At 58.6% G+C, this 23274-nt stretch overlaps 7 protein-coding genes across 7 annotated transcripts; 2 read left to right on the top strand and 5 right to left on the bottom strand.

Annotated features, from left to right (window-relative positions):
• Positions 1–172: 172 nt before the first annotated feature.
• Positions 173–1769, bottom strand: HRG_03163 (alpha/beta hydrolase fold domain-containing protein; the record flags this gene model as incomplete). The annotated part of the gene is made up of 7 exons (XM_044861634.1): positions 173–316; positions 365–493; positions 548–662; positions 718–832; positions 884–1019; positions 1077–1160; positions 1221–1769. The coding sequence occupies 7 exons, from the start codon at positions 1767–1769 to the stop codon at positions 173–175; spliced, it is 1272 nt and encodes a 423-aa protein (XP_044722660.1).
• Positions 1770–4215: 2446 nt separating this feature from the next.
• On the top strand, positions 4216–7283 carry HRG_03162 (kinase; the record flags this gene model as incomplete). Its single annotated transcript, XM_044861633.1, has 8 exons — positions 4216–4304; positions 4353–4528; positions 4770–4823; positions 4907–4936; positions 4997–5291; positions 5340–5971; positions 6065–7040; positions 7103–7283. 8 exons carry the CDS (start codon positions 4216–4218, stop codon positions 7281–7283), a joined length of 2433 nt encoding a protein of 810 aa, XP_044722659.1.
• A 1505-nt stretch (positions 7284–8788) lies between these two features.
• On the bottom strand, positions 8789–9921 carry HRG_03161 (uncharacterized protein; the record flags this gene model as incomplete). Its single annotated transcript, XM_044861632.1, has 2 exons — positions 8789–8805; positions 9054–9921. 2 exons carry the CDS (start codon positions 9919–9921, stop codon positions 8789–8791), a joined length of 885 nt encoding a protein of 294 aa, XP_044722658.1.
• A 1648-nt stretch (positions 9922–11569) lies between these two features.
• Positions 11570–11965, bottom strand: HRG_03160 (proteolipid membrane potential modulator domain-containing protein; the record flags this gene model as incomplete). The annotated part of the gene is made up of 3 exons (XM_044861631.1): positions 11570–11772; positions 11825–11866; positions 11920–11965. The coding sequence occupies 3 exons, from the start codon at positions 11963–11965 to the stop codon at positions 11570–11572; spliced, it is 291 nt and encodes a 96-aa protein (XP_044722657.1).
• A 2843-nt stretch (positions 11966–14808) lies between these two features.
• HRG_03159 (zn-finger in ran binding protein and others domain-containing protein) lies at positions 14809–17059 on the top strand (the record flags this gene model as incomplete). Its single annotated transcript, XM_044861630.1, has 6 exons — positions 14809–14958; positions 15034–15091; positions 15260–15576; positions 15634–15774; positions 15850–15966; positions 16088–17059. The coding sequence occupies 6 exons, from the start codon at positions 14809–14811 to the stop codon at positions 17057–17059; spliced, it is 1755 nt and encodes a 584-aa protein (XP_044722656.1).
• Positions 17060–18271: 1212 nt separating this feature from the next.
• Positions 18272–20509, bottom strand: HRG_03158 (putative histidine kinase group protein; the record flags this gene model as incomplete). The annotated part of the gene is made up of 1 exon (XM_044861629.1): positions 18272–20509. One exon carries the CDS (start codon positions 20507–20509, stop codon positions 18272–18274), a length of 2238 nt encoding a protein of 745 aa, XP_044722655.1.
• A 691-nt stretch (positions 20510–21200) lies between these two features.
• HRG_03157 (histone-binding protein RBBP4 or subunit C of CAF1 complex domain-containing protein) lies at positions 21201–22817 on the bottom strand (the record flags this gene model as incomplete). Its single annotated transcript, XM_044861628.1, has 6 exons — positions 21201–21375; positions 21444–21929; positions 21994–22509; positions 22561–22612; positions 22664–22717; positions 22781–22817. The coding sequence occupies 6 exons, from the start codon at positions 22815–22817 to the stop codon at positions 21201–21203; spliced, it is 1320 nt and encodes a 439-aa protein (XP_044722654.1).
• Positions 22818–23274: the final 457 nt, after the last annotated feature.

Raw genomic sequence — 23274 nt, 5'->3', positions numbered from 1 at the left:
CCCGAATAAAGCTCAAGGTCTCTCATGTAAGAGCTTATATTTGACCATCAAGTCTGCTCAAATGGTTTCAAATTTGTCTGTATGAAAGTCACTGCCTCCTCTCACCATCTGTCTATTGGCACGTCGTCCTCCGCGATCTAGCCCCGTCTCCTCACACATCCTTGGGTGCTGCCTAATTCTGGGCAACGGCCAACTTGCGACGCATGGGATCGTACTTGAGGTTCCGCAGCGGCTTCACCATTGATTGAGGGTCCTCCAGTGGCTTGACGCTGTCCAGGTCGACATTAAACGCCATGTGGTTGAGGAAGTTGCACACCTAGATCAATCAGCACGGGGCCATTTATGCATGCAGATTTGCACGTACCGGGCGAGGGTACCAGCGACCACCGCCGGATTCGAACCAGCAGAGGTGGCCTCCGAGCGAGCTCGTGACCAGAACCGTGCTCGGGTTCTCTCGAAATTCCTGGTAAGGAATCGCCTGGCGGATGGCAATCTACCATCTGCGTTAGGACTGTGCTTCAAGGACGAGGGAGGCTGACCACCGTACCGGATCATCGGTTGCATGGAGAGCCATGAAAGGTATCCTGATCGACAGGACGGAATCTGCTGACGAGGAATCACGGTAGTAGGCGTCCTCGGTTGGGTAACCCCAGGTCGGGCACCTGCAATACTTCGTCAGCCGTCTCCTCGACACGCTCACTCAACGGGACGACGCACTGGACCGCGCGATCAAATTCGAACAGGTATGTGACCTTGTCAATGGCTGCCATGTCGAGATCGCTATACATTTCAAGCTCTTTTCTGTTCGTGACTGCAAGCTCCTTCATTGTGGCTATTCGTTGGTCAGTCTCGGTCGGCGCGCAACGGATGGTCTGTCGCCTACACCCCATTGAGCGGAGATAAACCTCCTTGCCGAGTAAACTGCCCTGCAGAAACTTGCTGGATATTTCCAAGTTGAAGGGGTTCGAGCAGATGACGGCTCCCTTCAACAAGCAGTTGGGGCCCTCTTCGCCGCAGTACTGCCAAATCTGTTAGACTCTGCCGCATGAGATGTGAGCAACTCTGGAGCAGCTTACGTTGGTGAGTATGTTGGCGCCAAGGGAGAAGCCAATGGCGAATAACGGCCGATTCGGATAGGTCTTGCGCAGCCATTTCACCGTCTGATGTTCCGGGCTCTTGTCAGACTTGTAGCATCGCTATACCGCGGAGCCGCAACGTACCTGTCGCACATCCCAAGTGGTACGGGCATTGTACAGGATACCGCTCGTGAGCTTGCTCTTGGCGCATCCCCGCGAGTTTATAACGCAGGCTTCCCAGCCGCCTTCGCCAAGCAGGGGTGCGATGGCTGATCGAAGGTAGACTTCGTGGGAGCCGCCACACAGGCCATGGAGGACAACAAGCATGGGCTTGCTATCGTCTGAGCCCATGGTCTTCAGCTCCTCGTCGGTGTAATGGACTGTCCTCCACGGCAGGGATTTGTCATGCTCCTCGTGTGGCTCGACGACAAAGTCGACAGCAAAGCTGCCTCGGAAAGCCTTCTCTTCCGCCTCGAAGATTCTGCGGCGGTAGAATATCTTGGGCCCATGAGGCTTGGTGGCCGTCCAAAGAGTCTGAAGGTGCCCGTTGAACAGCCAGGGATTGAGAGTGCAAGGCGGAGTGTTTTTCTCGCAGATCTGTAAGAGATCCGTCTTGGTCCCATCTTTTTCCTTGATGGCCATGGGCGACGGAGCATGGGTGAACTCGATCTTTGCCTGTCCTAACCACTCCATGATGATGATGATGAGTGAGTGCAAGACTAGCGATAGGCAGTGCTTCAAACTGGGGCGATGACACGTGCCGAAAGACTGGGATCCAGGCAGGGGATCACAGAGCAGCGATGTAGGGCTTCGAGTTCCGCCGGGCAGATGGATATGTACAAAGCAGACGTGCAAGATGGATCACATATCTGGCCTCGACAAGAAACGAGGGGGCGAAGCGGGAAGCGAGAGGTCATAAAATACGTGACCTCTGGCCTGAGCCGGCCTGCTTGCTGCCGAGTCCGCTAGCCCCATCACCACTGCACTGTACGCATTTAACGTTGACGGGCTAGATTGGGTCCGGACAGAGGGTAGTCGGATAAGGTAGTCGGATAAGGCATAACCTCCGTTGGAATGAAGCATAAGCTGTGGAGCGATGGTTGACTTGACGAAAGAGAGCGGAATCTCGAAGCCTCGTGGTCGTCCGTGGGCGGACGGGATGAACGGCTCGGCGTTCAAGAGACCCGAATCCGGGGCTCGATTCAAGGCTAAGGTTCGCGCGCCGTACAGTGCCCAGCACAACAGGAATGCCTCTAGGGGGGGTGCTGCTGTAGGCTAGCCGCTGGCAGGCCGGAGTCGGAACAGCGGCGGGCTAGGTACCGGGCCGCGAGTCCCGTGACTTGCACGTGACCAAGCCTCGCGGTGAACTCTGTTTCGGCTACCGCACAACGCCCGACAATTTGCCCGGACCACACAGCCTGGCAGGGCTCGTGTCAGAACGACTTCTTCGCCAACGCCGATACACGCCGCGTCCCAGGCGCATGTGAGGCGTCATCGCGACAATCTTCTGGGCCATGCCTTTCTGCCGCCTGGACGGCCAAGCCTTGTAGAGGGGGCCATTGCGCACCCACAGGCCTGGCCATCCGTCATGTTGTCCTCTACCACCTGCCTGTCGCCCATGCCATCGCCTTGCCACGACGGCGCCGACAGCGGGGCCTCCATGCCACTGGACTGAACTTATGGACGGGAAGCTGCTTCTCACGCATTTTGGGGAGCCTGGAGCCGCCTGCGATGTGCCGGAGCTCGATGCCTGAATGTTGCGGCATGCGCTCTCTGGGCCCGCTGGGGCGCCATCTGCCAGGACCCGATCGTCTCTTGCAGCTTACTTCCGCCGCTGTTGCCGCCCTCTGCCGGCGCAAGACAGACTTGACGGCCACCAGGTCGCCGCCAGGCTATATATATTTCGATGGAAGATTCTGCACCTGTTGTCCGTTCGACACAGTGAGGAACACGGACTCGGCCATGCCCCCCTATTCACTTCAGCGCGTCGCGCCGACACAGTCACTTCAGTGATCATCACGGCCATACTCCAGTCGCTGCTGCGCGGGGCACAGAGATACGACTGCAGCTCTAGCGGAAAACTTGATCCGTTCTGAGGCCCGTTGCTCCGCCACGGCCTTCTTGCGGATTCCTACCGGAGCTGTGCATCTGCCGTTTACGCCCTATCTGGCCCCCCACAATCTGGCCGCATGTTGATACGTGCAGGAAGCTGGCAGGGCGTCGTCACCAACCCGCAGACTTCCCATCTGACATGGGCTCGCAATCTTTGCCATGGCTGTCTTGCCGGCTCCTGACACCTTGACATGAAATTTGCCCCAGGTCACAGCTTTGAGGGCTACCAGCCGCACGAGACATGCGTGGATGTGTGGAGGAAAATGCGTAAATGGGATCCGCGAGGATTCGTATGTAGTGCTTCACGTGTCTTCAGCGTGCAAACCCCGCGTTTGCGCGCCGTGGCGGACTCGAGGGCCGTCGTTGTTGCTGAGGGGAAACTGGGACCGGGAGGCTGAACAAAGGTCTGCTGGTGACGGGCTACACGCGGGACTGGCGGACGCAAAAGCTATGTCAAGCGGCTTCAGTTGATGCCAACTATGCGATGACCGATCGGCCATCTCGCAGCCCCCCCCGAGTGGGATCCAGTCCTTCAAAGTTGGAGGAGCAGTCTTTGCATCGCTATGCCACTTCGCTCTGGTTTATCTCGTCCGCCGCCCAGACGACTTGCCCCTTCTTTCATTCCTCTCCCCCCTCTCTCCCACCCCTCCCGCCTTATCACCATCTAACATTTCTGCCGAGGATTTTGCTCAGCGCTCACCAAACCACAGCCGGCCGAGGCGCTGGTGCTCACGGCGCGGCGTGTAGTCAAGCCTACCAAAAACCCACTTTCGCTACCGCCAAGCCGACCAGTTCCAATGGTTGGTCGGCTTGACTTTAACCTTGGTCGGCTTGAGTTTTGACTACCAATGGCCAGCTTGATTATTGACCTCGGTCGGATCAGGTACCAAAGTGGTTGTTTGGTCGGCTTGACTGGAGAGGGGTGGTCGGCCGGCCTGGTTGTGCTGTCTGTCGGCTCGGCTAAGGTGCGGCGATTTACCACCAAGGCGCTAAAACTCTACTGGGGTACCGAGTACTCGCCGCCGCCATGAGGGATCTGCTAAAGCCTCCACGTCGCCGTCGACATGCTGCCATGAAAGACGTCGGAGGAAGAGATGCCCACGGCGAACGGGTCCGGTCTGGCAGAGGAGTGAAATCCTCGCACCGACCGGGATCTCCTCCCAGGGAGCCTCGCCGCAGCTCCGCCAGCAGACCCCGGCATCGCCATTCGACGAAACCAGAACACGCCTCCAACGACGCTCGCCGTTCCCGAGATCGCAGTCGACATCGCTCGTCCGACCTTGTACGTCGGCAGTCTGACGCCGACGACTTGATCCCCCGCTATCGTGAGGGCACTCTACGTGAGTCAGTGGACAAGTCGATCCGACGCAGTCGCAGCCGTGATCGCGACGCTCCGAGTTCGTCCCCGTCGATAAAGCGTCACAGAGGCCTCAGTCACTCGCCTGAGCGTACTCATCGAAAGAGGTCCAAGAAGTCCTACAGCCCGTCTCGACGCGAACGAGGTTCCTCACGTGATCCTGACTCCAGAAAGCGGCGGCGGCTGTCCCCCCATCACGATCGCTCCCGGCGGTCCTTCTCTAGGTCGCCAACAAGGAACGACTTGGTCTCGAGGCACGCAGGGCCGCGGGCCTCGAGGTCCCATCGTCCCCCACCCGTCTCTCGAAGTCCATCACCCGCACCAGAGCGCCTCCGGGAACACAGCCGTCGGTCACCTTCAGGTCAATCCAACAGACCGGTCCAGCCATACGGTACCGCCCGACCGGATCATACCAGCGTGGATCCTGACCGCCGGTCCTTGTTTCGGCAAGCACCGCCGCGGTCTCCTCAGTCCTATCGGGAGCAGAGACGCAGGGAGCAGTCCGCTGACCCTCACTTTTCTTCGCGTTCTGACTTCGAGGACGATATGGCGTCGCGGAGCAGCTACAGGGCTGGCAACAACCCGCTATATGCCCACAAACCCTACTATGGGAACGAGGCTCGCAACAGCGATGCTCATGGGTACTCCCAGTCTCCCCAGCGCGGCGGCTCCTACCAGAATTCCCCATCAATGTCGCCGTACGGTGCACATCGTGGAGGATGGGCCGGCCAATATTCTCCCCAGCAGTATGTGCGTCGGAGGTACCAATTCCCTGCATCCACTAATCGTTACAGGCACCCCCCGCCCCAGTACCACCACGGAAGCTATGGTGCATCGAACCCTCCGCCAGAGCACTTTCACTCCCATCATCCGCATTCCCCCCCTCACTCTGCGCCGTCGGGCCCATCTCAGCCTTATTCACATGGCGGCTACCGCGAAAGCTATCGGGGTGGCAGTTTTCGAGGCGCGTCGTTCTCAGGCCGGGGTGGTTATCGGGGATCTGGTCCGCAAAATCCGCACTGGGGACCTGCCAAGCCAACCTCCTCGCTCAGGGGCCACGACTTTCCACCTGACGATACCAGCAGACATCAGAGTGCCGTAGGCGGATCTAATGACGCCACGAGAGATCCCGACGCAGGAGCTCCAGCTGTCGAACAGAACCCGAAAGAATCAACCAAGGCGTCGGCAGTGGACGTTCCGGAATCGAAGCAACGCGACGACGCTGCTGCTCCTTCGTCTAGTCGACCACCAGCATCCAACTCCACTACATCACAGCCTGGCTCATCGGGGAAATTCAGCTTTTCTTTCAAACCATCCTCGAAACCCACGCCGACTGCCCCGAAACTCGAAATCTCGCAAAAGTTCAACGCTGTACCGCAGAGGAAGGAAGCAGAGCAGAAAACGAGCCGCGACCGGGATCCTCCCAGTAGCGCACCTACGGCGCCTGCGTCGGCGCGACCTCGCCCGGATCCAAAGAATGCATTTGGGGGTCCGAAACCGGGTCCTCGGGTGCGAAAAGTGAAGAAGACCCTGAGGAGGCTGAAGACGCGGCCAATCTTGCCCTCGGACTTGGCTGCGTCCGAGTCCGTCTTCTTTAGAAAACCCGGCAACGAGTCCGTAGTTGGGTCGGGGACATATGGCAAGGTCTTCAAAGGCCTCAACGTCTACACCAAAGGCCTTGTGGCTCTCAAACGGATTCGCATGGAGGGCGAGAGAGATGGCTTCCCCGTCACGGCTGTCCGAGAAATCAAGCTATTGCAATCTCTCCGGCACACCAACATTGTCAATCTCGAGGAGGTCATGGTGGAGAAGAACGACTGCTTCATGGTCTTTGAGTACCTTTCCCACGACTTAACAGGCCTCCTCAACCATCCGTCTTTCAAACTGGACCCAGCTCAAAGGAAACATCTCGCAAAACAGTTATTCGAAGGTCTCGACTACCTACACACGAGAGGAGTGCTCCACCGGGACATCAAAGCCGCCAACATCTTGGTCAGCAACGAGGGAGTCCTGAAGCTTGCGGACTTTGGGTTGGCTCGCTTCTATGCAAAGCGGCACCAGCTTGACTACACGAATCGGGTAATAACAATCTGGTACCGCTCACCGGAGCTGCTCCTGGGAGAAACCCAATACACGGCAGCCGTCGACGTCTGGAGTGCTGCGTGCGTCATGGTCGAGATCTTCACCAGGCACGCCATCTTTGCCGGCGATGGAACTGAGTTGAGCCAACTGGAAAAGATTTACAATATCCTCGGGACGCCGAACCGCCAGGACTGGCCCGGACTTGTTGACATGGCCTGGTTCGAGCTGCTGCGGCCCACGGTGAAGCGGAAGAGCGTCTTTGCGGAGAAGTACCAAGACAAAGTGACTCCCGCCGCCTTCGACTTGCTGTCATCCATGTTTCATTATGATCCTGCCAAGCGACCCACCGCCGCTGAAGCCTTGCAACATGCCTATTTCACCACCGAGGAGCCCTTGCCGAGGCAAGCAGTGGAGTAAGTGCAACATGTCAATTTTCATTGGGACGTGAAGCATACTGACTGTTTTCTGAAATTAGACTCGCGAGCATCGACGGTGAGTGGCACGAGTTCGAATCCAAGGCGCTGCGCAAAGAGAACGAGCGCCGGGAACGCGAGGCTCGGCGGGCGGCCAAGGATGCGTCGCGGGAAAAGGACAAGAAGCGAGGAGCGGAGGGCCAAAACCGGGACAGGGAGACGAAGCGGGTTCACATGGACTAGGCGAGTGATGAGTCGAATTCCTCGGGTATTGATGTATCTAGCAGAGTATTGTTACTTTTTTGCCGGACACCAAAATAATATTTGGTCAACAGCATGTGCATCACCCTGCTCGCCCGACAGTCTACTCCCAAGCTGGCATGCCCGCCTGTCTGCTTGGCCACCCAGCTGCCTGGCTCTCGATTTCCCCAAGCTCTGTCCAAGCCCGCTGACCCTTTGCGAGGCACAAGTCGCATTCCCTCCGCAGCTCCTCAGGCTATTCCTCCGCCTTGGCCACGGTGGTCTCCACCGCGGAAAGGTGCGATGCAATTGTTTCACTGGGAGGTCTTGTGCGTGGCAGAGCTTATCAGACAGCGACTACATGGCCCACGTTGGCGAGCTGACGGCTCGCCATGAAACGGAGGAAACAAATGTGGAAAGGTGCGAGGTAATCATTGCACTGGGGAGGCCTTGTGTGCGTCAGAGGGTAGCGGACATCGGGCGGTCTAGAGTACGTCGCCCGTGTTTGTGAACAAACGGCTGCCGGCATTCACGCGATGGCGCCGGAAAATGTAAAGTTGACGGATGCTTTACGACGGTCAAGAGGGGCGAGGCAATGGTTGTGTTGGAATGGTCTTGTTCGACGTCTCCTGTCTTTGTTTTGTGATCGGGCCCCTGACTGTCCACGAAGATGGTGAGAGATCAAAGTTGCTGGACCTCACGGATCGTTTGACGGATGGGCTGTTGGCATCATTGTGGATGACGTGAATGGAGGGTTTATCTTGGAGAAAAGGGCACGGCATTCTGGCTAGGGAATGAATGTAGTTTCCTGCCCTTCCCCGAAGCCGCATCCGTCAGTCGGTGACCACACGGGCCGTGTGCGACCCGCGGGATCTAAGAGCACTTTGCGGCCTTGTTGGCCTAATAATCCGTGTTCCAGTGATGGTGACTGCCTCTTGAAGATCCGCAAGACACAAAGAAATTTCCGTTGCACGTCGTCAAGTCATATTTAGTAACTGGCCCCCTGGGGCTCCATCTACATCGGCCAAGCAGGCCAGTCGCCGAACGCCCCAGGCCGCTGAAATAGAGGATTGGATCATCTCTTGTGGTGGGCACGGCACGTCAGCGGTATCGCGAAGTCGAGGTTCTTGGTCTCCCTGGACGATCTTTCGTCTCGTTATGAGGCTTTGGCAACGCCTTTTCCCTTGTTGTAGTCCGCCGTCTTCAAGAGATGCCGGAGGCTCCCTTCAGCGCGGCCGCCATGTTTCCCGGATGATGCCCAGGGTATCCAACCTCCGATTACAGTTAGTAGTCCAGCTCCGGGTCCAGTTTCCTGAATTGAAGGGATAGAGCCTTTGGCCATGGGCATGTTGCAACCGCCCGCAGGCGGAGCAGATGCGGTTTTAATATGCCCATGAGCTTCCAGTGTCTGCTCCGGAGCGGTTCGAATTTCCAAGTGGCTCGTCGACGCCTGAGGTAGTGCTGGCTGGCCGACTAGGCCACTGGCCGTCGGTCTTGGTTCAGCTGCATCAGGCGGGGTAGGGCTCTGCCTCGAGCCGTCAATGAGTGCCAGCGAAGTCGACGGCCGCCTTGCTTGTGCCTTGCAGGGAGTTTGCTCGTGCTGCAGGTTTGCATCTTCAAAGGTACTCCCAGATGATGTGGTAGGTGACGGGGTGTCAGATTCCTTCCACGAGGCCCGTCCGCGGATTCCGTCAGCAATGTCAGCTGCCGACTTTTGCTTGGACTTTTCCTCATCCGAGGACCGGCTTGACGACATAATGGTCTCGAGCGTACCCATGGCCCGGCTGTTCCTCCTTCCGCCATGACGTTTTCTCTTCTGTCGCTTCATGCTCCGCTCATCATCCGACGACACAGCCTGCAGGGTGGGGCCTTGAATGTCATGGTGCTGTTGTGCGGCGGCCAGGAAGGAGGCGCCCGAGCCGTGAGGGGCGTAGTGAACCTCGTACTGGTTGCTTAGTGAATATCTAGACCTGGCACATATCTCGGCTATGCGGTCCAGGTCAGCATTGATATCGTCACCGCCGCCTTGTGCCTCCATGTTGGCCATGAAGCTCTTGAAGCTGAACGCCTCCACCGGCGGCAGTCGAGTCTCTTGTTGAATGTGGACCGCAGACGCCTTATTTGCACGGGTGAGGGCCATTGTGCCCAGCATTCCGGTTCCTGCAGAGCCGACTTTGCTGGCAAAGGGGAGGCCACGAGTGACAAATGCTCCAGGACCACCGGCATCCGATCCCGACGCGGATGTAGATCTCCCGTGAGCGACGCAGCCGGCACCGTTTGTGCCCATGAGCCGGCGGCCAGGAACAGGAGGATGATAGCTGCGGACGATGACGGGCTCCGAGTAGGTGCTGCTTTGTGCCCCGCTGGACTTGACGTACTGGTGACGGCTGGGATAATGGTTGTTGATTTCTCGGAGAGCCGATGTGCGATGCTCAGCAGTCGAGTCGTCGAGGGGAATGGGCTTGCCTTCTGCAGTAGAGGGCACAAGACTGGTCGAGGATGGATTGGCTCGGGATGGGCGGTTGAAGGAGAAGGGGAAGGCGTCCCGGCTAGGATCTGCAGGGCGACGTGAAGACGAGACAGCCGAGGGCGGAAAATTGTGGCGAGAGGAGGAGTGAGAGGCGGCGGTGGGCGGAGACATGGCGGGAGGACGAGAGTCGGGATGCATATAAGGGTCGGGCATCGGAGACAGGGGTTTGCTTCGCCTTGTGCCTCTGGAGCCCATAGAGAGCGGCTCGGGAGTGGCCGACTGACAAGACGTGTTCGTCGTGGTTCACAGGGATGCCGATTGCATGCCCATCAGTTGTCCAGTGTCAGTCGAGTGCACTGTGCCGAGGGCTACGCCCACGACGGGGCGTAGACAGAGTTCCAACGGAAAGACGGGAGGGGGAGGTGCGTAAGCAGCAGGATGCTTGGACGAGAGACACGACGGTCGAGAAGCAGTCGGTCTGCAGCGAGCGGTTGGGGTTGGAGAGAAGGAGATGAGAGAGGCGAGAGGTGAGAGGCGAGAGGCGAGAGGAGCAAGGGACACGACTGGGCGGTGATTGAAACGTGGCCGTGGCTGCATGAGAGGTGTCGTGGCTGTCGCCGAAAGGGTAGGCTTTGGTAACTGGCAAGGGGGCCGGGAGGAGAGGGGACGTGTCGGTGGACGAAGGAGATGCGGGCGTGCAGATTCCGTAGGACACTATTCGCATGTACAATGTGCTACTGCGTGCGTGCGTGCAGCGAGGCACAACGCATGCTAGAGGATGCTGGAGAGGGGGTGATAAACGGCCGACACTTTGCGAACTGCATGAGTCCTTGAGAGTCGTCGACCTTTTTGTGAATCCCGCACTGTCGCGGCCTAGACGGCTGGCCTTCTCGACTATTGCATCTTCAAGCAGATTGCCGCCAGAGAGGCCGCTAGCTAGCCAGGCATGGCTAGATCGGCACTGCTGAGACAGAGACCCATACGGTGTCAGAGTCACCCTCTACACGGCTTCGCGCCCGAGCGCTCACTCAGAGCGCACCTCGAGCCCCACCACAGGCGTGTGAGTCACTGATTGGCTTCCTCATGGCGGGGTCAGCGGGATACTTCGGTGCCTTGGACGACGGGCGAGACAGCGTGCCTAGCTTAGTCGAGAGACGAGACGATGGCTCGCCCGAATGGTTGGACAATCAACGTCCACGAGTTGCCAGCGAGTTTGGCGCGGGAGACGTGGCGCGTGCCAGTTCTTGCGCCGGTCCATGGCCGTGCGCGAAGAGGAGCACGTACTTGTGCCTGTCCTCCACGACCCCTCCACACCGAGACCATGTCTCGCGATAAAAAGGCATACGGGAGCCGCGGCTTTGAGCCCCAGTGCGGATCGATTGAGACTTGCGCCCATCGAGTTATCCTGCGGTGAGCACCTGGGCGCATCACTCGCCCTTTCACGACTACCAGTCGCTCTCTGTGGCCTGACAAACAAAATATGTTGCTCGCACGTCACTCGTCAACCAAATTAATGGGACCCCGCATGAAAGTGGTTTGAACCTGCGCCTCGGCTGGCTTCCATATTAGAGGGTCGACGTAAATATCAAAAGACTCAACCGTGGAAACAATAACTATTGCTCGGCGAACCCCTCCTTACACTCTTGCCAGAGACCGACAAAACACCATTAACGTCGTGTGAACGACAAGAATGGATAAAACCAGCATGCCCTCGACTCCTCGGACCACATTTAAAAACAAGCTTCCTTAAGGCAAGCTCCCAACAATTATGACCACCTTGTCCGCTCAAGGCTCCCTACTCATATCCTCTCACATGCCTCTAGCCGGTAGGCTGAGCAATCGTGCCGTAGCCTTGACCCCCAGTCTGGACATTGTCCGAATAGACCCCAGGAGCTGGGCCGGTTGGGAAGCGTCCCTCGTGGGCCTGCTCGCGGCGGTCGTAGTAGACGTACTCGATGTAGAACGCATGGATATGGCCAGGTAGGTAGCCCAGGACCGTCAGGCAGATGTTGATGAAGAGGTCTACCGGCACGTCAGCAGACTACCGTCCGGGTCTGGCTCAAGGCCCACATACCCATCCCACATCCTGCCACCGCCCAAACGCCCAGCGGAGGGACTGCGAGACACGTTAGCGACAAAGGTTGCGTCCATACCGTGACGAAAACCTACAGAAGATGGTGAGGATGACAATGAGAACAGCGGAGGCGACGCCCATGGTGGCGGCTCAAGCGGATCGCGATTCAGTCTGGGGTGGTCGAGTTGGTGTCGATCGCGGGCACGATCTGCTTGGTGAGCGAGTGCGATTGTGGCTCTTGGCTCACGGCGAAGTCCACGAGATATTCAATAGTGCTGGTTGAAAGGGATGCGACGGTTGGTCGGAGATCACCGAGTGTGTAGTTGGAGAGTATTGCGTTATGAAGGGCGGGGAGCAGCTGGGTTCCATCGACGTACAGTAGGTAATAGAAACAGGTCATGCTAGGCAAGGAGCCTCGGGCCGTTTGCTAGCTACTGTGATACATGCCTTTTGTTCTCGGCACTCATGGGTGAGGCATGTATCTACCTAACCGGCTGAGGGGGGCCCTAGGCAACCGCATTCGCAGGCAGTGGGATGATGACGTGACGCGTACCTGACGTGCCCTCTAAGTTACGGGCAGCAGTGGCACACAGTTCCGAGCAGTGGCCCTACCGAGTGCGCTGAATGACGTAAGGCACACATGTTCGTCCTCTAAGCAGCCCTCCATGCTCTGAACACTTCGTACTCACACAGTTTTGGTCTGCGTAAACTTGGAGACGAACCGACGGAACCCCATCAATACCGAATGGTAAAAGCCAGTCCAACAGTCTCAGCTCCAGGTCGAGGGCTTCAAGACAACTCTGTCAAGAGGAAGGAGAAGGGGACAAAAGTCATTGCCATCCATGGTACGCGTAATACGTGGTCAGGTAGGTCTTCCTTTGGTGCACAGCAGGCCCTTGTCAGGGCATGACGGGCGAGAGTATGAAAAAACTAGAAACACTCAGCCTCGCACCCTTGACCGATAACGCAAATGGAGTCACACTCAACTGCATTGCCACTACATCATGCTTCGAGGCCAATGCCGATGCCCCATCATACCATGCCTCGCCCAGCAACGGGGCGCTCTCCGATGCGTCAGTAAACCCAGCTCAAGGCCGGCCAAGGGGGGTCAAAAAGTACAGTACTCGCGAAAAGCCCAGCAGAATTTGGTGAATTCACCAATCCCGGTGGCATGGGCCACTAGCATCGCAGCACAGGATGCTTCCCTCCCTTTGCCCACGGGTACGGAACGGACGAGGCGCGGTGGCTGAATGCGAGGAGCTGCAGCAAAGATGAAGGGCGAGACTTATCAGCACCTCAATGCCCCGACAACGACTCGGTGCTGGCAACGCTTTGATATGTCACCAAGAGTGGAGGCACCTCCGAAGGGGCAACTGGCATTGAATGCTGTTTGTAGCTTCTTTAACGTGATACGTGAGCCCCGATAAGGGACCCATGCTAAATCTCACAGGCGCGAGCCAAGTCGGTAGCTGCATATAATTAGTCAGGCCACCAAATCGTGCCGGCTTTCCATAGACTTTGAGGGTACCCAAGCAAGCCAATTATGGGCACGGAGAGTGTCAAAGCTCGGTGTTTCGCACTCGGCACTGTCACCAAAAAAGGCGCTTTCCCGTTATGACGCCTTAGTGCCACGACAGTTCGCACCGTGAGACGCGGTTACAGGCGACACTCGACGTGCCCAACACGTGGTATTGCCCTCATCCATGAACTTGCTTCCCCTTTTCCAATTCCAAAGTCGCAGTCACAGACGCTCAATGCCCCGGGTCAGCTTCCGGGAGCCGCTAGCGCTGCCGACAGCAGCTGATGAATCAGCAGCCGCGGAGTCGCAAAGCCCTCGTCGTACCGGTAATAGGGCACGGCTTGGAGCAACCTTGTCCGTATCTGTACCTACTCCGTAAATAACCAGCTGTGGAGGCGGCGCTAGGCAAGAAGTCGCGGTAGAGTCAACGACTGTCCGTTGCTGCGTGGATTTTATATACACTTTTTATACAAAAAAAGCCAAAGCATAGCTCCGGGGAGCAACATGTCAATCATTGTTGCACTTCCTCCCGGGAGGAATGGCTTCATCCTCTTGCTGTGAATCCAGCTCCCGAGAGCAAAGAAAGAGCTGGCGCGGTACATCCGTGATGAATAATAATAAGGTCCCCCATCAGGCAGGCACAGTGTTGGAGCTCGGAAGACAGCTTACACAACTATTTCATCCTCCCCGGCCTGCTCTCTGAAGAGGAAGAGAAAAGAAAATGGTGGCCCCCTTTGATTCGCAGCTCAACCAGCATTGACCAAACACACGGCATGACGGCACCAGGTACGGCGAATGCGCGACAGAACCCGTGTGACTGGTGCGTTGGTAGGGGTAGGTACAGGACTTCGCAGGCACTGTGAGAAAAAGGAGACGATGGCCCCGTAATTAGTACCTAGCCGTGAATTACAGCGCTCCCGCCGCGCCGCTGCAGAGGGTCAGGGTCAGCCAAACAGCTGACAGCATGCCTGCTGGGCCCAACCGAACCGAGCCCGTTCGGCTGGCTTGGTGGAAACTCCGCCACGGGCCGCCAAATTTCCACGCAACCCTCCAGCTGGCAGCCTCCTCCTTGCACCCCCGTTCCCTCATTTTCAAGCCCCATCCTACCTCAACCTCAGCTTGATCCCGAGGGCCCCTTGCGCATTTCTGGCTGGGCGCAGCCGATCTCTCCTTCGCTCGCCATTCGGAGCTTGCCTTTTCCATCCTCTCTACCCCTTTCACTTTCGCCTTCGGCCTGTCTGATTCCCCAGCTCCGGTCTGCGACTCTTTTTGCTCTGCAAGACCTAGAGCTTCGAGGCCGCCATCTCTGCCAATCTCGATCCCGCACACCTTGAGCCGGCCGGGTCGCAGCTTCTTGCCCCTTGCCTCCTGAAGCTCTTCTAGGAGACTGCCCGACTCGCCAGCGAGCTTTCCGCGTCGACACTCCCGTGCTGTCGAGCCGGTCCCGAAGCCGCCCGCCCCCATCATGTCTTCGCAGCCACAGCTCAATATCGACCGCTACGTTGTCATCCATGTGGCCACGACTTGCGATGAACACGGTGTCTACGTCACCAAGGATTCCGCCGAGGTCATTGAGCTTGGATGGATTCTTCTCGACGCCAACTCGCTAGAGGAGGTGAGTGGTCCATATCGCGCCCACCCTTGCTTTCTCCCCCCGTTTCCTGCTGACCCCGTGTCTTCAACCCAATAGATCACCCACGAGAGTGTTCTTGTCAAGCCAGTCAACACTCCGATTACTCCGCTTTGCAGTAAGTGACCTGACGCCCCGACCCCCTTTCGCCTTCGGCGCCCCGTGCCGTTTCGCGTTGCCCTCGCGCCTCAAGTTTCAGTCATTGAGTTTTCCGTGCACATCGGGGCTGGCAGACAAGCACATGCGTGGCGAACAACCCGCGGCTTATCATAAAACTTTTTCTTAGCAAGCCTGACCACCCTGACCTGGGAACATGTTCGGAACGCCGGTACCTTTAGAGACGCCATTTCTCGATTCGACACGTTTGCTACCGAGTATCTGACTTCCAAGAACCTCGATTTCGTCTTCGTCACTCTCGATGCTTGGGATCTTCGTGTACAACTACCCCGAGAAGCTCGTGACAAGGCCGTCGTGCTCCCTCCCTATCTGCAGCACTCGCGTACCTTTGACTTGCGAACCGAGTATCAGCGATGGCAGCAGCATCATCCCGAATCCCTGCCATTTGGGCCTTCGATGCTGTCCAACATCTGCGCCGCCCTCGAGGTCGAGCCGGTACAGTCGAGTGCTCCGATCAAGCATAATCTCCCGTTCCACCTGCAGGCTCTCGCACCTGCTTCGCCGCGCCGCGCCATGGAGGAAGCTATCACTCTTGCCCGTGTTCTTCGCGGCCTGATCCGGAAATCACAGCCTCCCCAGGAGCATCCGGATGTGTTGACCAGGCCGATGGATGCCAGGGCTGACGTGCGAGCGTTTCTATCTGAGAGGAGTAAGGTTCTTCACATGTCTGGCCTCCCGCACGACACCACCCAATCGGAGCTTGAAAGCTGGTTCACCCAGTTTGGTGGGCGTCCAATCGCCTTTTGGACACTACGTACTCCGGAACAGCATAAGCCCACTGGTACCGGCTTTGCGGTGTTCTCGTCCCATGAAGAGGTAAGCCAATGCGTCTCCCCCCTCCCCCCTTTTCCCCTTTTCGGTGGTACAAGGGTCCCAGTCCTTTGCCTTACCTCCTGAGCACCTCACCGAGCCAAGGATAGCTGCTGATCTCCTCCAGGCTGCCGAGAGCCTGTGCATGAACGGGCGTGCACTGAACGAAAAGGCCATTGAGGTATCTCCCTCGTCCAGCCGTGTCCTGGACCGCGCCCAGGACATCTTGACGCCGTTCCCTCCGAGCAAGAATCGTCCTCGACCCGGTGACTGGACCTGCCCCTCGTGCGGCTTTTCCAACTTCCAGCGCCGAACCGCATGCTTCCGTTGCTCCTTCCCGGCCATGGGTCCCGGCCCTGCGGCTGAAATGGGTGGAGGTGGCGGTGGCGGCGGCGGCGGCGGATATGGCTACAACTACGGCCCGCCGACCATGATGCCTCCCCCCCCCCATGGTGGCGGACACCACGGTCCCATGGGCCACGGCGGTCGCATGGGTGGAGGCGGCGTTGTTCCCTTCCGCGCCGGCGACTGGAAGTGCGGGAACGAGGTCTGCGGCTACCACAACTTCGCCAAGAATGTGTGCTGCCTTCGCTGTGGAGCAAGCCGTGCCGGAGCCGCTGTCGTGGCCGACTCGGGATACCCGTCTCCAATGGATAATTCCTCGCAGTACAGTATGAGCCAGGGATCCATGGCTGGGACCCCGGGCCCCGGGCCCTTTGGCTCTGGCAACTCGTTTGCATCCGGTGGGGGCTATAACCAGCACTTTGGAGGACCGCCAAGCCACTTTCTGCCATCCGGTCTTGGTGGCGGCGCCGGAAACTATCCCAGCTCCCTCAACAATCAAGGCTTTGGAGCCGCTCCCGGGTCCCACGCTGCAGGGCCATTCGATAGCAGGGCTGCCGAGGCCGCTTTCCAGTCGGCGACTAATGGTCCGGCTTCCGCGGGCCCCGTTCCATCGAACAACTTTTACGGCGGCAATAACAATGGCGAAAACGACCCCTTTGCCTTCCTCTCTAGCGGCATCAGCGGTCTTAGCGTTGGGGGCGGCGACGGTCGTCAGAACGGTGGAGGTGCTCCTCCGAGCAAATCGCCCGCCTAGGCCGTGACGTGGTAGCAAAGCACAGCTAAACGCGTCGCTGTGCACGGAATGCCACCCACTCGGATAGCGTCGTCACCTCTGCGGTTGCGCATCTTTCCCGCGTCGTCTTTCGTCCTTGCACAACGGAGCGACTTTGGAATGAACATAGAGCACTTGGCCTTGGCAAAAATCTTCTGGACTTAGTTTGCTGTTTCAACGGGGAGCAGAAGGGGGGGAGCATCGGTGCGAGTTTGATTTCCAGGACCAGGACGGGAGTGTCGGGCACTTTTCGTATTTCAGGAGGCATGTGTTGAAATTTGAGGGCTGGAAGACAAAAGTGACTATACCACGGCTGTTCCGGTTCGACGAGTCTTCGGCACAGGCTTTTTGCTAGGCATCTGCTATTTCTTTCGTGGGGGGCGGCCCTGCATCTGCGCCGCTCAGATGATGCAAACCGACTGCTGTGGGAGGTGCTTGGGCGTGGAACTGCTGGAAACCTTTTGTTGTCCCGGGAGGGGTGCATAGCGAAAGGGAGTGTAAGGGGTGTTTCTTTGGCCTCGGTGAGCGACTCAAATATTCAGCTCCTGGCGTCTGCGTCTTCAGTCACAACCCAAGGATTTCGGGCATTCTGCACCCGCCGCATTGTTTTTTTTGCTGTCACTCCTTTTATCTGTGCTTTGGTCTTTGACAACGCGGTTTGGCTTGGGCCATGTTTCCGGGCTTTTCAGGTTCTCTGTGGACTGGACTGGGGAGTTGGGTTGGATCGGAGAGGAGGGCACGGGAAAAGCTGGCTAGGAGTCGGGGGCCTCTTGGGGCCATTGAATTGCTTGCCTGGCTGGCTGCTGGATGGTCGGGGCGACTTGTCTGTCTCTTGTCCCTTCCTGGTCTTTAATGAGTGCTCTTTCAGCGAGAAAGAGACCACTTGGGGTGGGGGAAGGAGGGCTTGGAAGCGGGAAGAGGAGACTGGTATGGAGCTGAGATACAGGTTGAATTTGAAAAGTATTGACACTGCGTCTGACACGGCTGGTGGAGAGAGCTGCATGGACCGGCGAAGGGAGAGAGAGTCGTCTAGAGCTTCGGATCCAGGGGTCCATATCTGGCGTGGGATATCTTCGCAGCATCTTGCTATCTGCCTGTGCAGAACTAATTGACTTCCTGTATTCTAGGTTCTGGACTTTGAAAGCGCCGTCGAGCGAAAGGTGTTGGTCGTGGCCGTCGCTCTGCGTCGACACTTCAGCCGCAGTGCCCCTGATCAACACTGTCCTCAATCACCACTTGGTCGAAGAAGTCCTCGATGTACTTCTCGAGATCCGCTTCATTCCAAATGCCCTCGACCTCGTGCTGTCCAGCGTCGTCAACGTCGTCGTCGTTTTCGTCCCGCTCGCTCCCCGAGTCAAAGTCGTCCTCGTCTCCCGCCATGTACGCATCCTCCTCCGTCTCGCCCGACGATGACATGTCGCCGTCGTCCAACGCCTCGGCCGCATCCACCTCGCAGCCTTGCCCCTCCTGCTCCAGCCAAGCCTCCCAGTCCCAGGCGGCGGCCGGCTCCTCGCTGGGGGCTCGGTAGTTGTGCATCGCCTCTGCACGCAAGAGCTGGTCGCCCTGAAGCTCGACGGGGAGGCTCAGCAGGACCTGGGTGCCGAGCTCGGCCCAGGCCGCCATCGTGCCTGCAAAGGAAGGGGGCTTGGGGGGGCCTGAGACGCGGGGTTTCTGTGGGGGGATGATGAAGCCGCGGGTGATCTCGTCGTCGAGCGTGGGCGGCTTGTCCTCGCCTTCGGCGTCGGTGTCGCTGGGTGGGTCCGAGGCCCAGGCCAGTGCGCGGAGGGCGTCGTCCTCGTCGTCGGCTCTGATCTTGCGCTGCTGCTCTGGGGTGAGCGTGTCCCAGCGCTTCTTCAAGGCGTGCTTTCTCTGCCACAGGTGGCTCGTGTCCATGTGGGCGAGGACGCGCTCCTCGTCCGAGATGTACATCTCATCCTCGGTGGGGACCAGGTTCTCGCCCGTGTGCCAGTCAAAGTACCCCCAGGTCATCATGTGCATGAGGTGCTCGTCCAGCTCCAGGCCCCGGACGACGGCCTCGTAGGGGACGAGCTCGTCGGGGCGCATCAGGTGGCGGCGGCCCCTGCCCCAGCCCTCCATGTGCCCGATGCCGACCTCGCAAAAGGGAACGCCGTAGACCTTCAGGTCGAAGAAATCGTGTCCGCCGCCGTCCTGCGGGATTTCAAAGTCGTAGCGGACCTTGGCGTCGAGGATATCTTCGGGCGTGGTGAACCTTTTACGCATCAGGACCTGCCACAGAAAGTAGAGCCCCTTTTGGCCGAGGATGAGGCTCGGGATGTCGAAGGTGAGCGGGCCGTAGATGGGGTCGTTGAAGTGCATGCCGAGCTTGACGATGAAAAGCTGGGCGTTGTAGAGGTCCACGTCGGTCCACAGCTCCTGGTTGCGCAGCAGCGCCCTTCGCTGGTGCGACGTCGACACGTCCATGAGGAGCCACATGCGCAGCAGCGTCTTGTACATGCCCGGCGGCATGCGGTGGCCGTGCCGGGCCAAGACGGCGAGTATGTCCCTGCAGCAGCGGTCCCGCACCAGGACGAGCTGCAGATACCTGAGCCCGGGCACGGAACGCACCTCGCGCTTGTTGCTGCGGCCGCTCGGACTGCCGGGTGACTGCGTGCCGAGCTGCTCTTCCCAGGTGCGGCCGGCCGGGTCGGGCACGAGGAGGCGGCGGTAGAGCTTGAACTGGAAGATCTTGCCGGCCTCGGCTGCCCTGTGGGCAAGGATCTGACGGATCGACGACAGCAGGTGGCCGTCGAGGGAGTCGTGAAAGGCCCGGCTCATGCTGTAGAGCTTGAGAAGGTCCTCGGGCCCGAGGTGCTTGGCCAGTTCGACGGCGAGCTCGACTCGCTGGCAGAGGGCGGTGATGAGATCCATCCCGTGATGCTTGAGGCTGAAGCTGGCATCGGCCTGGTTGGTAGAGAGGGCGTAGGCATCCTCGCCTGGGCCAAAGTATTCCTCCAGCCCGCCATCCGTGAACTTGCACCGCTTGCTGCTCGGGCCGGCTGAGTCGTCTTGAACGGCTCCGGGGCATGTTTGCTTGCCCTTGCCCTTGAAATCGCCGTCCTCGCGCTCGAGGCCCCCCCCGAGCTCCTGCTCGCACATGGCGTCAAAGAGGTCCACCTCGCGCTGCACAGCCTGCCGCTCTCGCTCCCGCTCCCGCTCGGCCTCCTCTGCGGCGTGCTGCTTGATGGCCTCGACAATCTGCAGCGCCGTCACGGGCTCGCCCTCCCTGCTGCTGGCCATGGCCTCGCGCAGCTTCTGCAGCGCCAGCTGCGCCAAGACGTCGGCCTCTTGGTCGCTGAACCCGTGCGCGCGCGCGTTGCGCCGAAGGCTGTCGGGGTTCAGGGGCAGCTCCATGTCGTAGATGCCTTGGCCCGGCTGCTGGCCGTCGGGCGTTTGGCGAGTAGGGCCCGACATGGTCGAGGTTCATCCAACGCTCAAGGCGTTCGGGGGTGGAGTGCCGAGAAGCAGGATCGGGCTGGGAGAGGATGCTTTGGAAGTGGTTGGAGGTGGAATGTGGATTTGCAGAACGCTGGCTCGGGAAGTGACGGAGCTGTGATGCAAGGGCTACAGCATCCGAGCGAGGTTGCAGTAAACAGTTGGCAGCTGACGGGGCAACCGACGGTCCAGCTTCAGTTCGCATGCGCAGTGAGCGGGTTGGCAAGGACAACGGTTCACCTTCGAGTTTGAACTCGCAGACGACGGCTGCGCAACTGACGTGGCAACCATGATTCGACTCGGACGAGTCTGCCAATGAAAACAATGCGGCTGGCGAGGGGGTCATTCTGTCGGTGCTTCGAGCTTGGCCACCGCAGGCACTCTGAGCAGGATATCTTATGAATCTTCACTGCTATTGCCAAAGAAATGCGCATCTCCTCACCCCTCACCACACAGCCATAGGCGGAAGTGACTTGAGGGTTTCCGCAAGTTCAACGCAAACTCTTTTCCCGGCCTGATCAACAATGGCATGTGCTTCCCTCCGTGGACTCCGTCGCGTTGCCAAGTCGCGGGACTCTTTTCGTCGCTCCCGCCGTCGCCGCCGACTCCAGAGTAATACAGTCTCCTCATCCTATGAAGACCGATTCATTTCCACGAACTTCCACCTCACCTATCGGTCAAGCTCATCGAGAGGCAGTTCACCGTCGTCCTTACCGACGATGGACTCTGCCACCTTCCAGATTTGCAAGAGATTGTCTTCCGCAGCGCTGGCCACGAGCCATGGCTCGTGGGGATTCCAGCTGAAGTCGGCCAGATGGTTGGTATGCCCGCCGTGCATGAAAAGCCTAGGATAATCCGTAATCAGCATCTAGACGTTGATACCGAGGCGTTGGGGTCGGGACTCAACACTCACAGTTCAGGGGGGCCATCGTCTTGGTCATCGGGAAGCTGTTCCTCGCCCACGCGAGACAGGTCCCAGAAAATGATTCTTCTGTCGTAGCTGCCGCTGCCTAGAATGCCAGCCTCGGTCGGGTGCCATGACAGAGACGTCACCGCGTCGTTGTGACCTTCGAGCGTGTGCACCTTTTCCTTGACGTTTCGCAAGTCCCAGATGCCGATTGTCTTGTCTGCAGAAGCCGTGGCAACAAGGATCTCCGAGGTTGGATTGAAGGCCAGAGCATTAATAGCATCGAGATGGCCGCGCTTGGCGACGAGCGCTGCCTTGCTCGTCTCGCTCTGTCTGACGTCGACAATCTGCAAAGTCTGATCATCCGAAACTGTGCCGATGAAGCTCTTGGCGATGGGGTGGTGCTGGACATCGTTGACAATCTGCGTGTGGTGATTGTACCTGCGAGCAGGCCGCAGCGACTTGGAGTCTGCCTCAAGGGTCTTGAGGTCCCTGTCACTGGTTCAGCTTGGACACTTTGGGATGCAGCTTAGGCAAAAGCACGCTGGCGACCTACCACAGACACATGGTCTTGTCCTCGCTGCCTGATGCCAGGCCGCCAGCCTCGTGGGGGTTCCAGCTGAGGCCAAACCCTTCAGCCCTGTGGCCGATAAGCTCGATTTGGGGATTGATCTTGCCGGGCGCGGCTGGCTGAAGGGGATGCTTTGTGCGGTCGAAGATGAGGATCTTGCCATCGACGCACAAGGTAGCGATGATGTCTGGGTTTTGGGGCTGATAGCGGGCCTTGTTGACCTCGCCTGGGTGCTCAATCTTTTGCACTATGTCGCACTTGATTGCAGCGACGTCGCCGGCATTTCCATATCCGCCTATCTCCCCCCTCTCTTCGTCGTAGTTGTCGGGGTTGGGCGCGACAGCGTTTGGAATCTGCACATCGGCAATTTGGAGATAGTTGGTGCTCTCGTCCGAGGTGTGGGTGCCAAGCAGAAGGCGGTGCATCCGATAGTTCTTGTCTTTGGGCTCTTTGACATCAGGAAACCACTGGACGGTAAGGGTAGGCCAGGTCAGGGCGGTTCTAAACCATGTCAGAGCGTCGTTCTGGAGTCGTGGTCAAGGTTTTGCATACCCTAGAATCATGTCGTACAAGAAGGGGCTGTTCTTCTTCCACGTCTTGTATTCTACGAAAGGTCAGCCAACGCGAAAGCTTCGCTCACGACGCGGGCCCTTGCCTTCGTTGATCAGGCGCTCCACCTGATCGTCGTCGTCGTCCTGCACCATGTCGACTGCGAGCCGGCCGTCAGCATCATCGCAGGTTATGCGGCTGGGGGCGAGGGAGGGGGTCTCACCGTCGACCTCAGGGTCTGAGGCCTGCGCGGGAGCCATGGCGGAAAACAGACTGGCCAGGGATGAGGGTTGACGTTGGTATTTCGCGGATTGCCTGATGGAGGGGCACCAAGCACGATGGAGGTTGAGGTTGAGGCCGAGGCTGAGCCTTTGGGGCGTTGGCGACCGAGCTTGCGATGAGACTGCAAAATACGAGCCTGCACGCGTCGCGCGTAAAGTGAAGAAAGGCAACTCTGGGCGTCTGCTTAAAACTGCCGGCAAGGCGGTGAGGGAGTCCAGTTAGAGCCGAGGCCTTGGGGGTGCTCCAGCCACCCCCTTCCGGAGCCCCGCTAACTTCTAAGAAGAATCGCTAAATGCAGAAGCAAGCAATCCGCCGCTCACTTTCGTCTCCTTTCGCCACGACACCGACACCGTTCCGTCTCGTTCCGTCCTCCTCCTCTCTCCTCGCCTCTCCTCTCCTCTCCTTTCGTCGGCTGTTGGGCGAGGCGCGCACCGT

The sequence above is a fragment of the Hirsutella rhossiliensis genome, assembly GCF_020360975.1.
Source record: "Hirsutella rhossiliensis strain HR02 chromosome Unknown scaffold00003, whole genome shotgun sequence".
NCBI classification, from domain to species: domain Eukaryota; kingdom Fungi; phylum Ascomycota; class Sordariomycetes; order Hypocreales; family Ophiocordycipitaceae; genus Hirsutella; species Hirsutella rhossiliensis.
Note: the sequence above shows the minus strand (reverse complement) of the source record. Positions and strands in the feature narration are given on the sequence as shown.